General features: G+C 56.8%; 1 protein-coding gene across 9 annotated transcripts in view; it reads left to right on the top strand.

Annotated features, from left to right (window-relative positions):
* Positions 1–13,625, top strand: part of LRRC20 (leucine rich repeat containing 20) — a 110,581-nt gene that overhangs the window by 78,312 nt on the left and 18,644 nt on the right. For 5 of the 9 annotated variants that reach the window (XM_053207635.1, XM_053207637.1, XM_053207638.1 and 2 more), the window contains 2 exons: positions 7,254–7,421; positions 13,108–13,407. The exons of 1 other annotated variant lie outside the window; for it this stretch is intronic. In XM_053207635.1, the coding sequence (XP_053063610.1) occupies positions 7,254–7,421; positions 13,108–13,292 (353 nt within the window). In that variant the 3' untranslated portion in view covers positions 13,293–13,407. Of the gene's footprint in view, positions 1–7,253; positions 7,422–13,107; positions 13,408–13,625 lie in introns of those variants that run through there. 3 more of the 9 variants (XM_015063387.3, XM_015063386.3, XM_053207633.1) reach the window with 2 other exon arrangements.

The following is a 13,625-nucleotide window of genomic DNA, read 5'->3' as shown; positions in this document are numbered from 1 at the left end:
GGGGAGATCCCACGACTGTCCCCTTTCCTCAGGGAATGGCAGGGTGGGGGGCATCCAGACACCAAGGTTGGGGCAAGGCTAGGTGGGGCCGTGGGGGAGCGGAATCTGAGGAAGGCTGAAGACACTTCCGTGTGAAGCTTCAGGACGGAAGAGCAACGCGAGCCACTCTGCTGGGGAGACGTACCAGCATCAGCCCGGGGCTTCTCCACCACCAGGTGGGGGAAGCTTTTCATCGGACTGATGTCATTTTCACCACTGCTCAGTGTGTCCCGCCGGGTCTCTTTCTTGTTATGCAGTAGCTTTTCTGTGCATCTCTTTATCTTGCTCCAGCTGTGAGTCAAGAGCTCTGCCTACCCCCTTTCCTTGCATGCTGTTAGTGTGAACATCACCCGGAGGCTTTTGTGAGATCAGAGCCACTCCTCTTAGGGCTGGGGGAGGAGCAGGACAGGAACCCCCTCTGCCCGAGGTGGAGCCCAGAACTGCTGAACAGAACTTCCAGGTCCAGTAGATGCAAAAACCTGCTGCCCCTAATGAAACCTCTGCTCGCTCCAGTTCCCAGGCACCGTGGGCAGGCCGCCACGCTTCTATAAAATGATTTATGTCCTTTCTCTTTCCTTCACCTTAGGAAAGGACAGAGTTAGTGTTTATTGAACACCCCACCACATGCCAAGTGCTATACACATATCCCCTCCTTCAGTGTTCCTGGCAACACAGAGGTTAAGTTTTATCATCTCATTTTTTTCGAGATGAAGCGAGTCAGAGAGGTTTGGTGATATGCCCACCATCACACAGCTAGTAAGTGGGGCAGCTAAAATCTGATACTGGATCTAGCTCCAAAAACATCATGGGCTGCCTCCAAAAGGGTAGGCAGAAGACTTTATAAGCAGTGTTGAATGGAGAGAATGATGGCTCAGATGGGAGAGGCTCGGACCGTGACAGATCCATGAAAGGCTCATTCGTCCAAGCTTTACAAAATGTCAAGTCCCTACATTTTGATGCCCCAGGCATCAGAAGGCCAGGACTGCTCCGTCACCCAGCATGGTTAATTAAAAAGTACAAGCCCAACAAGGCATTCCTGCCTCCGGAAAGGTTTGCTCAAGAACCACTCTGAACGGAGGGCTCTTCTTCCTAAGCTCTTTGACCCTCGTAACTTCCCGTCTTGCCTCCGTTGGGTTGTTCTGGAAAAGGGCAACACTCACTCCTGTCAAATTACACCTGACTGCTCACATTCATGCACACCATGCTGCGGGGTTAGCCCTGTGCTAGGCTGGGAGCAGCGGGAAGCATTTGAGGAGTTTCGGGCCTAATCAGCCTACGGCAGTTCCTTTGTTTCTTGTCAAGTCTTTCCCGAGTGCCCTCTCTGTGTCAGGCCTTGTGCTGGGCACACAGGATACGAGGATGCCCCTCACGGGTCCTGGCCCTCAAGGGGCCTCTGGCCCGGCCTTGGGTCCTGGTTTGGTAACTCACTTGTCTTTTTCCTTGGAGTTCAACTTTAACGCTTGTTCTAACACCTTCCGTGTCCTCTTTGGTGGACCACGCCAACACCACCCGCCTGCCTGCCTGGGGTTCTTGCACCTCAGCCGGCTCTGCCTGCTTCCCCGTTTGCTGGGTTCCTCTGGCCCCTTCCTTCTCTCCCTGGCCCAGCAGTACCTGGTTACCCACCGGAGAGGAGCATTGCCTCTTCGGCCTGGGCTGTATCGATGAGACACTGGAGCCGGGCCACACACATACCTACTTGCCATCCTCAGCATGATCTCCTCAAACCTGGACGTAAGCAGCAGGTACCCACCAGCCTACGAAGCAAACCTGTCTGAGGTGCAGGAAAGAAAGCCCCTCTGGTCATTCTGGATACCTCCGTTCAAGGATGTCGTGGCCCCTAAACTAGCCTCAGTAATGATGTCCACGTTGCTACCTTGAAAAGGGGTGAACGACGGCTGAGGGCTTCCTAGACTGGCCGTACCCCTCAGTTTTTGTGTTGGGGGCATTGGGCGGAGCCTTCATGCAGCTCACCTTCCCAGACTAGATGGCCCGTCTCTACCATACCCAACTGACTGATGGCAGGGTGTTTTCATGCTGAGCAGCAGAGACGGCCGGCAAGTGAGGCTTCTGCTAGTCAGGGATGCTCCCCCGGGGTCCCTGCAGTGGGAGCAGGCTGTGGGGGTGGGGTGCCAGGTGAGGCCGCTGAGACCCCCAGGGAGCACCCCACCCACGGGCCCTGACTGTGCAGGCTGCAAAGGGAGGCAGGCTCCTGCAAGGCTCTCAGAAGCTGTCTGTAGCGATGGATGCTTCGCACGGTACCCAGCCATCTTGGGGCTGTCGTTAGACTCACGCCCCGCAGGGTTTGATAAAAGGCTTTTTTTAAATAGCAGTTCTGAACATGTCAAAGACTCAGGATTACAAAGCCAAGAAAGGGAAGATTCTCTTTCCCACCCGCCGCAACAGTTGTCCCGGTTGCCCCCCCTTCCCCCCCCGCTGTGGGGTCTGGCCCTGGGGTGTAAAGGGACAGGGCCAGCAGGTGGTGGGGTCCCCTGAAGGCTCATGTGCTGTGTGGCTGTGATGCTGGGACTGTACTTGTCAGCTCCCCACTGGTCGGTGCTCCAGACACCTGCTCCCCAGAGGCCTCGGGACCCTGAGAGGCTGCCTGAAGCAGGAGAGGATGATCTTGTGTTCACTATAGCTTCAGGCGAAGAGCGTTCTCTTCTCTTCCAAGCCCACGTTTGGGCAGTTAGGAATACGAGCTTAGCAGACAACTCATTACTGATTGGATTACTGCATTCACCAGGTACCCGGCATGGTGTGCGTAGCTGTCTGCCTACCCGTCTGTCTCACATACTTACATAGCACTTGCTGTGTGCCTAGCACTGTTCAAAGCCTTTTTCGTGCCTTCACTCACTAAATTCACAGCAGCCCTGTAGAAGAGTCTGGTACTGTCCTCATCCTACAGACGAAGAGACTGAGGCAGAGATAGATAAACAATTTGCCCAAGGTCACATAGTCTGGAAGGGGCGGAGTCCAACTCCGAACCCACAAACACCAGGCCCCAGAGCCTGGCTTTGTCACACCCCCGTGCCGCATGGCCACTTCGCCACAGGAGGGGGCGGGGCTGTACCCTGATCTCACCTGTGTGGCCCAGGCAGTGGGGTCTCCCGGAGGAATGCGGCGGTTCCAGCAAGGCAGGGTCCAGTGCCCGGGTGTGAGGAAGCCTTCCCAGAGTTGGCATTCCCTGCCATGGCAATGAAACAAACCTGGGGACAGTTGAGAACGTCGGCCACCTCCCCGTGCATAATACCGACTGGCACCTGCCAGCGAGCTCGGCAAATGGAGCAGTGCCCTCAAAACTGCCCTCTTCGTCGCCAGCAGCGGCCCCGTGGAGGCCAGACCGGCTCCCTGAGTGGCCCACTGCAGGCCCCACCCGCACTTGGACTGTGAGTGGGGGATATGGGGGTGCACTGGCAGCCAGACTGCCCAGAGTGTAGCAGGCACGTTCTTAGAAAAGGGGGGCTTAGGGAAACACGCCCAACAGGAACTGAACAGCCGGGAAAACTGGGCCAGTTCTCGTCTGAGAACAAATGTCCATTGCAGGCAGGTGGCTTCAGAGACACTTCATGAGGCAGCCACCCCCCCCCCCCCCCCGCCTGGGATGCTCTCCCCACACACCCCTCTGCCAGTGTAAGTGCGCCTGGGGCCCAGATCCCTCATTTGGCAGCAGCCTCCAGGGAGAAGTGAATAACACTGTTCTTCTGGAAAGTAATAAGTTTTTTTTTCCATTTTTATGTAATAACAAAGAACAACTCAGTTTGAGAAAAAACAATGTATAAGTGGAACGGAAGTTTGGCAGAATCGTGAGGCTGATACTCAGATTCGTTTATTTATTCATTCGTGCACTGGTCAGATACTGAGTACTCAGCATGTACCGGGCGCCGTGCTGTGGACACTTCTCTACCGCAGAGCAAAGCCCCGCTGTCGTGCGGCTCCCATTCTTGTGGACAGGTGGCCAGTATACAAATAGGTCAGCAGAGTTAGGTGATGATGGTTGCTGTGGAGGTAAACACTGCAGGGGAGAGGACCCTGCTTTAGACAGGGTGACATTTGAGCAAGGACACACATGAAATGGTGCACAAGCACTGCGAATATACTGGTCAAGAACATTCTGGAAAGAGAAGACTACAAGTGCAAAGCAGCATGCTCGACGTGGCCGGCAGAGGCAAGCCCGGGAAGCACTGGACTGGACGCTTTCCCGCCTCTCTTCCAACACAGCGGCCTTATAACAGTGATCTGAATAGGGACATTTTCTGGTTTAAGGTGTGGCTATCTAACAGCCTGGCTGCTAGGGGGGTGCTGAGTTTGTGGGGGGCAAGCAGTGGTTCTCTGGAGGTGGGAAAATGAGAGGCAGGCCAGCCAGGCCCCCTGCATTATCTGTTTGCTCCCTGGGTGAGGGGTGGGAAGAGTCATTGTGCATCAAGTATTTTCTGAGCGACCACAGGGTGCCCCTCAGAGGGCTGGATGTAGGGAACAAGATGAACCAGATGCCGTTCTTGCCGGCCTGAGGCCCAGCGTGGCAGAGCAGGGGCCTGCGGGTGGCGTGGGTGCAGAGAGCCCATGGGCCGGGGCTCTGCTCTCACTGCCAAACCTTGGGAGGGGGCGTTGGCACCTGAGGGCGGCTCATCCCCCACAGCTCAGGGCTCCATCCTGGAGGGTCAGAGGGAGGAGCATGGAGCACGGAGGGAGGAGCAGGGCCAGCCTGGTGGGGCCCAGTGCAAAATGAAAATGCAGGATCCTCGTTCAGAAAGCAGTGCCATTCAAGGAACCATTAAAGGAACATAAGCTTTTTCTTTTTTCCGAGGTCTCTCTCAGGGTGTCGTGGTACTTCTTATTTGCTATTTAATGTCCTTCTAATTAAAGAGCAGTCAAAACTCTAAATTATTAGCGTGGATTTTAACCATCTTTTTATTTATGTTCATTTATTTTTGAGAGAGAGAGAGACAGAGACAGAGCACGAGCTGGGCAGGGCCGGAGAGAGACGGAGACACGGAATCCGAAGCAGGCTGCAGGCTCTGAGCTGTCAGCGCAGAGCCCGACTCAGGGCTTGAACTCCCCAGCCGTGAGATCATGACCTGAGCCAAAGTCGGTCGCTTAACCGACTGAGCCACGCAGGCGCCCCTTATCATTCATCTTTATGCAGTACAAGGCCAGTTTTAGATGTGCATATCAGAGCATTTAACTTGTATGTAGTAAGATTACACAATTCATATTTTGTGACTCGTTTCTAGAGGGGGCCTTTTGTGGGCCAGGAGGACGAATTCAAGCCAGACTCAGGAAGGTTGTTAGGAGGAAGGCAGGAAGTGCAGCCTCTCGTCAGCGTCTAGGGTGTCCCTGCCCCCATGATGCAGGGCACGTGCACATGAACCTTCAGGCCTGACAGCCCCCACAGCACGCTGGACCTCCACACTTTGTCCTGGCCAGGGACAGGATGCAGGGAGCTGCAGCCAGGCAGCTCAAGGATCTTTAAACCTCAGCCTCAGGATGTGTTCGAACCTGGGTCAGGGTGGGTGAGAGGCTCCCTCCTGCCTAGACTCATCCTCCAGCTGCCACCCACTGGACATACTTTGGTGATGCCAGCCAGGGGGCAGGGAGTGTGGGGGACAGCTGGCACCGTGCTCCAGCCGAGATGCCGTGGGCACACGTGCCCGGCTGATGTTCCTTGTGCCCAGGCCCCTGCCGGGGACAGAGAGCTCACACAGTTGCAGAGCAGGGGTGAAGAGGGGAAGACCAGCCTGCCTTGGGGCACCGGAGGCTGAAGAGCAGGCTGCTGAGAGGACCAGGCATGACCTGACACCCCATGACTCTGGTTCTTTGTAAGACACAGATTCCAGGATAAATTTATTAGGACTTTGAAGGTAGTTCAATCTCCGGTGTGGGACCCTCCTGAACCTAGGACCCCATGTGATTGCACTGGTCACAGACCCACAAAGCTGGCCCTGGAAAGAAGAGCTGAGGTCATTCCTCAGGTCACTTGGCATTTCTGGGCATCGGTTTCCTCTAGGTGAGACAAGATGACAGGGTTCACCTGAGTCATGTAGCAAAGGAGGGGCTCACTCAAGGTCAGTGTGGACAGGGGCTGGGAAAGCCCCGGAAACCAAGGCCTCCGCTGGCCCAGCCTCTTTATCTTGGGCTCACGGCAGTTTTGCTTCTCTGTCTCCCCCACACTCCAGCCGCCAGCCGGCTTCCACTGCTCCCTTAGGTCCTTCCCTAATGTTAATTGATCACCTACATGTGCCAGCCATGTGCTGGCGTATGCCTGGTCTTCACACAGCCCTGTGCTGTGATGGTAATAGCAGGGCATGTGAATGCGAACTTTGTGCTGGCCACCATGCCAGGTGCTTTACCCATGCTCCTGGATTCAACCCTCCAACAACCCTGTGAGGCACTTACTATTATTAGTCCCTTCCTGCACATGAGCAAACTGAGACCTAATGTGGTTAGATAACTGAGTGAACAACTCTCAGGCAAGGTTTGAACCAGGCAGTGGGGACCCCCGATCCCCCCCAACTCTTAAGCCCTGCGTTATGCTACCTCCCCGTTGACGCTTGGTTTCTGCCCCTCATGCCTGTCCTTGCCCAGGGCCCCCCAGGACCTCCCAAGACTTCTCTCTGTAGAACACATTTCAGCTTCGGCTTCCACCATGGCCAGCCCTGCCTTAACCAGATCCCCAAGGGAGGGACTCCCATAGGCCCAGCTCACCTTCTTCCCGGGTTCCTGCATGGGTCACTGGCTGGCTCTCGGAGCAGCCGCTGTCGGGTGGGAACCCACGCTCATCTGGCCAGTTGGGGCTGAATAGGGGAGTGGGGTCACGTGACATAGAAAGACCTTGGCTGCCCCTGGCTGCTCCTTGAGCAGGGAGGGTGGTAGAAAGTGGTGTCCTTCAGCTGGGCTGTGGGTGTGGGGAGTCCAGGGAGTCCTGTCCTCTCGACGCCCAGAGTTGAGGCCTTATCTGAGGAAGTGAGGAGCCAGCCCGTCCTGACGCTTTGTCTAAGCCACGCCTTGGTTGGGAGAGCCTTCCATTCTAGAGCCCAAAGCGGGGAGCCCAGCTGGCATAGTGGGGCGGGCCCTCCTCCTGTGCACACATGCGGCAAGCCCCTTGAGGGGTCTGCCTCCATGGCTGGGGTTGCCTCTCTGCCTTCCTGGCCCAGGTGCCGCTGTCCCTGTCATCTGCCCCCATTCACCCGTCCTTCTCTTCCTTCCTCACATGGCAGAGCTCCGCCTGGAAGGGAACTTCCTGCACCGGCTCCCCAACGAAGTCAGTACCCTACAGCACCTCAAGGCCATCGACCTCTCCCGGAACCAGTTCCGTGACTTCCCCGAGCAGCTCACTACCCTGCCAGCTCTAGAGACCATCAACCTGGAGGAGAACAACATCGTGGGTGAGCGGCCCCGGCCGTGTGGGCCCCGCGCCTCCCACTGTCTGCAGTTCCTCCCTCTGCCCTCCCTTTCCTCAGGGGCTCACGGGGTCACGGGGCACAGACATGGGGCTCCGGGGTCAGACTTGCACAGACATAAAGGCCAGGGTGAGCCTTCCAGTCTGAGACACCTGAGCACGGGGCACTGAGCCCGGGAAGGGAACCATTTTGAGGCCCTGCTACCTGCTGGGGCTGGGTTGCACACCTGGCAGGTAGAAGGCCTGGGCTTCCTCACACCCTTCCCTGAACCAGCGGGCCACCCTGGTCTACGAGCTCTCTCTTGCATCTCCGTCTGCTGGTCTGGGCTGCCTCCCAGGCCCTCCGGCTTGAACCTTATATACATCTCCTTCCACCTAAGTTCCCCATCTCCCTCCCTGGACTCCACAGTGAGCTCTTCACGGGTAGTGAGTAGGGGCCGCCAGGCAAATGTGTTCAGAGCAGGGCCTCTGTGCCTGACGTTGCACGCCTACACTCCCCCCAGGGAACCCGAGGGTCTCCGCCCTGGGTTCAGAGTGCCTTCTGCACACGGCAGGCCCAGCGGGTGGTCCTTTCCTCCTTGTGGGCAGCTCCCCCGGGCATCCTCTCCAGCTGCTCACCAGGGCCCCTCTGCCCTCCTCCTCGGCTCCCTCGTCTGGCTGCCTTGGCTCCCTCAGAAGCCCCTCTTCAGCCCCGTTTCTCGGGCCCTCTCACGTCACGTCTGATGTTGGCAGTGTCAGTAATAACCCCCTCTGGTTCTGCTTTTACTTTTGTAATTGCTTTCACAGCCATTATGCCATTTGACTAAAAGCAAGAGCTTTCTAGTGGTTTGGAGCTGGATGGAGAGCGCCTGCCTCCCGCACGTGCTGAGTATCCCCTCTGTCGGGGATGCTGCCTGTAGGACCCTGGCCGGGGCGGGGGGTCAGGACCAGGTAACCTCTGAGGTTTGGAATCCGTTCTTTTACAGATGAGTAAACTGAGGCTCAGAGAAGTCATGAGAGCCCATCAGGTTGCACAGTGAGACTCCAGAAGTGCCAGGCCGAGTATACAAGACTTGGCTCCGTGTCTAGGATGGGGTTCCTTGTCTGGTCCCTGGGAAGGCCCTGGGGATGCACTCTGGTTTGGACTTTTCCCTCCCAAGACCAGGATCCCTGAGTGCCTTTGGCCCCGAGGTGGCTCCCCAGCCCCTTAAGCCCTTGTGCTGTCTTTAGGTGGAAGGAACATGCCCAGAAGTGCTCTCCCTCCTGCGCTGGTGTGACTGACTGTGGTCTCGCCCTAAGCCCTTCCTTCTCAGCAGGCTCTCCTCACTGGGCCTTTCCTCCCCTGCCTCCTGTTCTTCGAGGCCATTCCTAATGCCTCTGTTTCCTTCTGCTACTTACTGAATGGAGCGGTTACCAAAGAGGGGCTCCTACGAGCTGATGCAGAGACCAGACCTGGGTTCATAGCTGCAGGCAGGCAGGCCAGGACAGGCCCTGGCCATTGGCTTCCCCCCTTCCTGACCGCAGCCTTGGAAGACTCCCATCACCTCTCTGTGCCTCAGCTTCTTCCCAGCTTTTAAACGGAGGTTCTCCCTCCACCCCCACTCCAGAAGGTAGCTTTGCCCTCATCAGGGGAGCAGGGTGTGGGGGCCTCTGTCTGGCTGTAGTACGAAGTGAGCAGTCCAGGGTGGTACAGATCCCCCACTCCTTCCCCTCCCACCAGGCCACCCAGATCCCTCAGCAGCGACCGTTCCCGAAACAAAGATCGGCTGTTTTGACTCATTCTCCTGTATAGATATCTCTTCCTGTTTGTAAAGTGACAGTAATAACTACATGTGGGAGCTCCTTCCAGTTTTCCAAGAATGCTCAGGCACAGGCTCAAGGCCTATTTGATAGATGTAGAAACGCAGGTCTAAGAGATTTCCCCTAGCCTTCAGGGCCAGGGGTATGTGGTATATCTGGCCAAGGGAAAGAGACATCAACCCCTGGGCTGTTTCCCAGCCAGGTCCACCTGTACAGAGCATCCTGCTGCCCAGCCTGGGTCCAGGCCCGGGGAATATGGACATGCTAGGGACTGCCCCTGTTCGGCAGAGGCCCCTGCTTTCCCCCAAGTGCATGCACAACAGCTCCCAGAGGTGCTCGACTGGGCCACGGCCTGCTCCACTGCGGGAGGCCTCGGGGGTTCTCCCACATGCCCCCCAGATGGAGAGAAGGGGCACGTGGAGGCAACTGCTGTTCCCTTGCTGGAGTCTCCTCGCTTCCTTTTTCTCTCTCTGATCTATCCTAGTTACTTAGATTGCTTCTAACTCCCCAAAACAGCGGGAGGGCCAGGCCACAGTCTTCAGAGCCCGGCGGGATGGAGGAGGGCTTTAATCAGTGAGGAAGGTGAGGGCTACACAGTCCTTCATTACGGAAATAGCTTTGTACTTTTTGCCAGCTGTAGCTCGTCTGCAGGATCTCATTGGGATAATTGTAGTAGGAGCTTAGGATGCCTTAAGAGTGACATATTTTTCCCCTTCAGGGCCCACAGAGGGTGTTAGAAACTGTTTTTCCCTGAGAAATAAATTTGAGATGCGTGAGTTGCCTTTAGGCTTTAGTTCAGCAAGCAGAGAGCAGGCAGCTCTGAAGCAAGCCCCCAGTGCAGCACAAGGAGACTCGGTGTGAAGGGGCTGCCCCTGAGGATACCTCCAGCCTGGCCCTTGGAAGACCTGGAGGCTTGCGGCACCCTGGGAGGGGTCGAGGTCAACTCCTTTTATCCCCTGCTTTCTGGATAACGCCGCTGCCCGATATTCCTCCACTCTGGGCCAGAACCGGGGGGAGAGGAGAGAGGGCTGCAGTTCGGAGAGGGGGAAGGGATGGGCTAGGAAGGACAGGGATACTCGTGTCTGCTTTCTGATGCCAGCTGCCAGCAGGTCACGGTGCTGCTCCTTGGTGCCCGGCCGGAGCTGAGTGCGCTCAGGTCGTGTATCTGGGTAGCATTGGTGGCCCCGTTGCCGCCCCCTGTACTAAGAGTCGTCTGGTCTGTGTGTATGATGTCTCCATACCCTCCTCTCGGAGCTGCCCTGCTCCCCATCCCCACCCAGCATCGAGCAACGTGTCTGCCATTCAGCAGGTGCTCGGGTGGTTGAGAGCACTGAACTAGGCAGGAATTCCTAAGCCCCAAAGGCCCTCTGGAATTCCCGAGGCACGACAGGGCAGATTGTTTCGAGTTGCCGGCTGTGACCCACTAACGAGCCCTGAAGCCAGATCAGATCCGAAGGTTGAGGCCAGAGCATGATGGGGTGCGTCATCTGTAGCACGGTAATGCTGCTTTGTGACTTCTATTTCAGTTTCACGTACACACACAGACACGTGTACTGGGTTATGATGTAAAAATGTATTTCTCACCGTGGGTCGTGATGAGGAAATGCCGGAAGCCACTCCCTTGAGTTGTCCTGCAGAGATCTGGGCTCTGTCCTCAGCCAGCCTAGCTACTTGTCCCCCGCAGCTCACACAATACAGCCCTCCCTTCGCTCTTCTCCACCCATGTCTCTGTCCATCACGGTCACCACCGTCTGCATCCTCCTGCTCACTAGTGGGGCTGGAGTGAGGACAGGCAGGGAGGCTTGGCTGAGGAGACGAACTCACCACCCAAGTACGGAGTCAGGTAGATGACGGGTTCAGGGCCACCTGTTTATCCCCACCCATTTCCCCCCTCACCACCCTACTGGCCTGCACTCTCAGTCTGAAAGTCCCTCCTCATGTCTTATCATTTTCTCTGCCTGCCCACCCCCCCACCCCGGGGCTGCAGGTCTGGGCCAGGTTCAGGTGAACGTGAGGTCATGCAGATCAAGGGGCCTCGACCCTCCCCGCTGGCCGCCAGGCACACACACAGCAGCAGATGCCCCTGTCCAATGGGTGGCTGCCTAGGTCCTGGAGACAAGCCTACCAGGACATAGTTGTTTTCTGTAGGTGCTCCCGAGAGGAAGAAGAGGATTTGTAGCTCAGAGTATTTATTCAGACAGCAGCGAGTTAACAGGTTTCTGGGATACGGGATGGCCCCTCTATTTTCCAAACCAGAAAGTGGCGGATGGGCGCTTCTAAGTTTTTATAGATAAGACTCCCTGGGGGAAAGTGGTCTCTGGAGAAGAAATAAGAGCTGCCAAGATGAATGAGGTGCAGGCCCTGACCTCAGGCCGCTTACAGGCCGTGAGGGAGGTGTGAGTGCAGGCAGGTGGTAAACCACCACATCAGAGAGAAGTCACGGTCAGGATGCCGAGCGTGCCAGGGGGAGGATCCGGGCAGAGGGTGGCCGGCCACGTGTCCTTGGAAGGTGGGGCTCCCAGGAGAGGCCGGGGAGGGTTTCAGAGGAGGTGGAGACGCTTAGTCACCATGGGCGGTGACATGAGGATGGGACGGATCACTCCTCCTGTGAAAACCCGGGAACCAGCTCCCTCACCCTGGCAGCTGCCACCCGTGACTCAAAGGTGGAGGCAGGAACCACAAAAAGGCCACAGGAGAACCTGCTCCCGCACGGCAGTTGGTCGTACTCCTGGAACATGTGGGGGTGCGGACAAAATCAAGTAGTTAGGAGACTTCAATTTGCTAAGCAGGGGGCTTTTTCAGTTAAGCTGGAGTCAATTTTCCATAACCCTCAGTTCACTGGGTTTTTTCCCAGTGTTCCAGAGAGAGCCGGAGATCAGAGGAAGACAAGCTCCTGCTAAGAATTTAACAGGGCAGTAGCACTATGGAGGCAAAAGCCAAGTGTCTGTATCACACAGAGCAGCTTTGGGCCTCATCTGCTTCATCCTCCCCTCAGGCTGTTTCACTTCTTACCATCGAAGCCAGTAGTTCTCAGAGTGGGGTCTCTGGGCAGCACCCGAGAACCTGTTAGAAATGCACAGCCTCGAGCCCCAGACCTCCTCAATCGGAAATGGGGAGGGGAGGGGGCAATTTGTGTTCACCGGCCCCCACCCACAGGCGATAGGGATGTGTGCTGAATTTCGAGAACCCCTGCTCAAGGCTCCGGCTTCGCAAAGTGTCGTCTACTGACCCCGCAGCGGGGGCATCACCTGGGAGCTCATTAGAAGCGCAGACCCTCGGGCTCCACCTCGCTCCTCCGGGGTCAGAATCTGCACCTGAGCAAGGTCCCCAAGTGGTTTCTGTGCACAACGCAGGCTGGTCCAGGGCCGTTCCCTAAAGCCCCAGGTGCCATCTCAGGGCCGCTGTCTGTGCTGCTGGGCCCCCCAGTCCCCCCAAGCACGATTGGCTCTCCAAGCCTCACAGAATCCCACAGGGCGCACGCCACAGACCCCACATCTGAACCCCCCTGGAGTGTTGGCGAAAGAGGAAGGCTCCCAGGTCCGCTGTCAGACCTACTGAATCACAGTTTCTGTGGACGGGCCAGGGGTCTCCATTTCTAACAAGTGACCTAGGCCGGGGCAGCAGCGTGTTCATTGAGAATCTGTGCCCCTGCCCCCCACCTCTGGACTTCAGTCTCTTGTTGTAGTTTATCAGGGCCATGCGCCAGCCCTCAGACGTAAGGTTTCCACAAGTACAGGACGCTCGTCCTGCAGTACAAGGATGGGAGTGGGGGCGCCGTGGGGATTTGGAGGGAGCACGCCTGGCCTAAGGGGTCACCAGCACCCCTGCTGTGGCCCGGTGTGTCACAGGGGGCCTGGGCCCTGTATCATAGCGTCCTCCCCCTTCTCTGACAGGCAGGGGCAGACAGATCCTTCCAGAGAGCCACAGCTGCACTCTGGCTTTCATCAAGAGAAGTCCTCCAGAACGCAGCCTCTGCTGTCCTCCTAGGCTGGGGGCACAGATGCCCGCCAAGACCTCAGGATCGCCCTCCCTTGATGTTCACACAGCTGTTCCAGCCTCACCCTGTTGCACAGAATAAACTGGTCGATGTCACAGGGGCAGAGGGAACACAACTTTGTTTCACTTGGGGGGCTCTAGCAGGCTGCCCAGCTGTGAGAGGTTCTGCAGGCTCCGGTTGCTGTGTGGGGGTGGGGTGGAAGCGCTGAGGGAGTGGTGGGCGTGGAGGTGGGCATAGGAGGACTTCCTGGAGGAGGGGATCCAGTGGGACTGGTCCTTCTCTACCGCACAGCCCCCTGTCCCTCTAGTGGGAAGAGAGGGAAGTCTCACTAGTTCTTCCCCTAGAACCCAGACAAAAAAAAAAATTTTTTTAAGTGTATTTATTTATTTTGGGAAAGAGAGAATGAGCAGGGGA

This window comes from Acinonyx jubatus, chromosome D2 (assembly GCF_027475565.1).
Source record: "Acinonyx jubatus isolate Ajub_Pintada_27869175 chromosome D2, VMU_Ajub_asm_v1.0, whole genome shotgun sequence".
NCBI classification, from domain to species: Eukaryota; Metazoa; Chordata; class Mammalia; order Carnivora; family Felidae; genus Acinonyx; species Acinonyx jubatus.
This window is presented reverse-complemented; position numbering and strand designations above follow the sequence as displayed.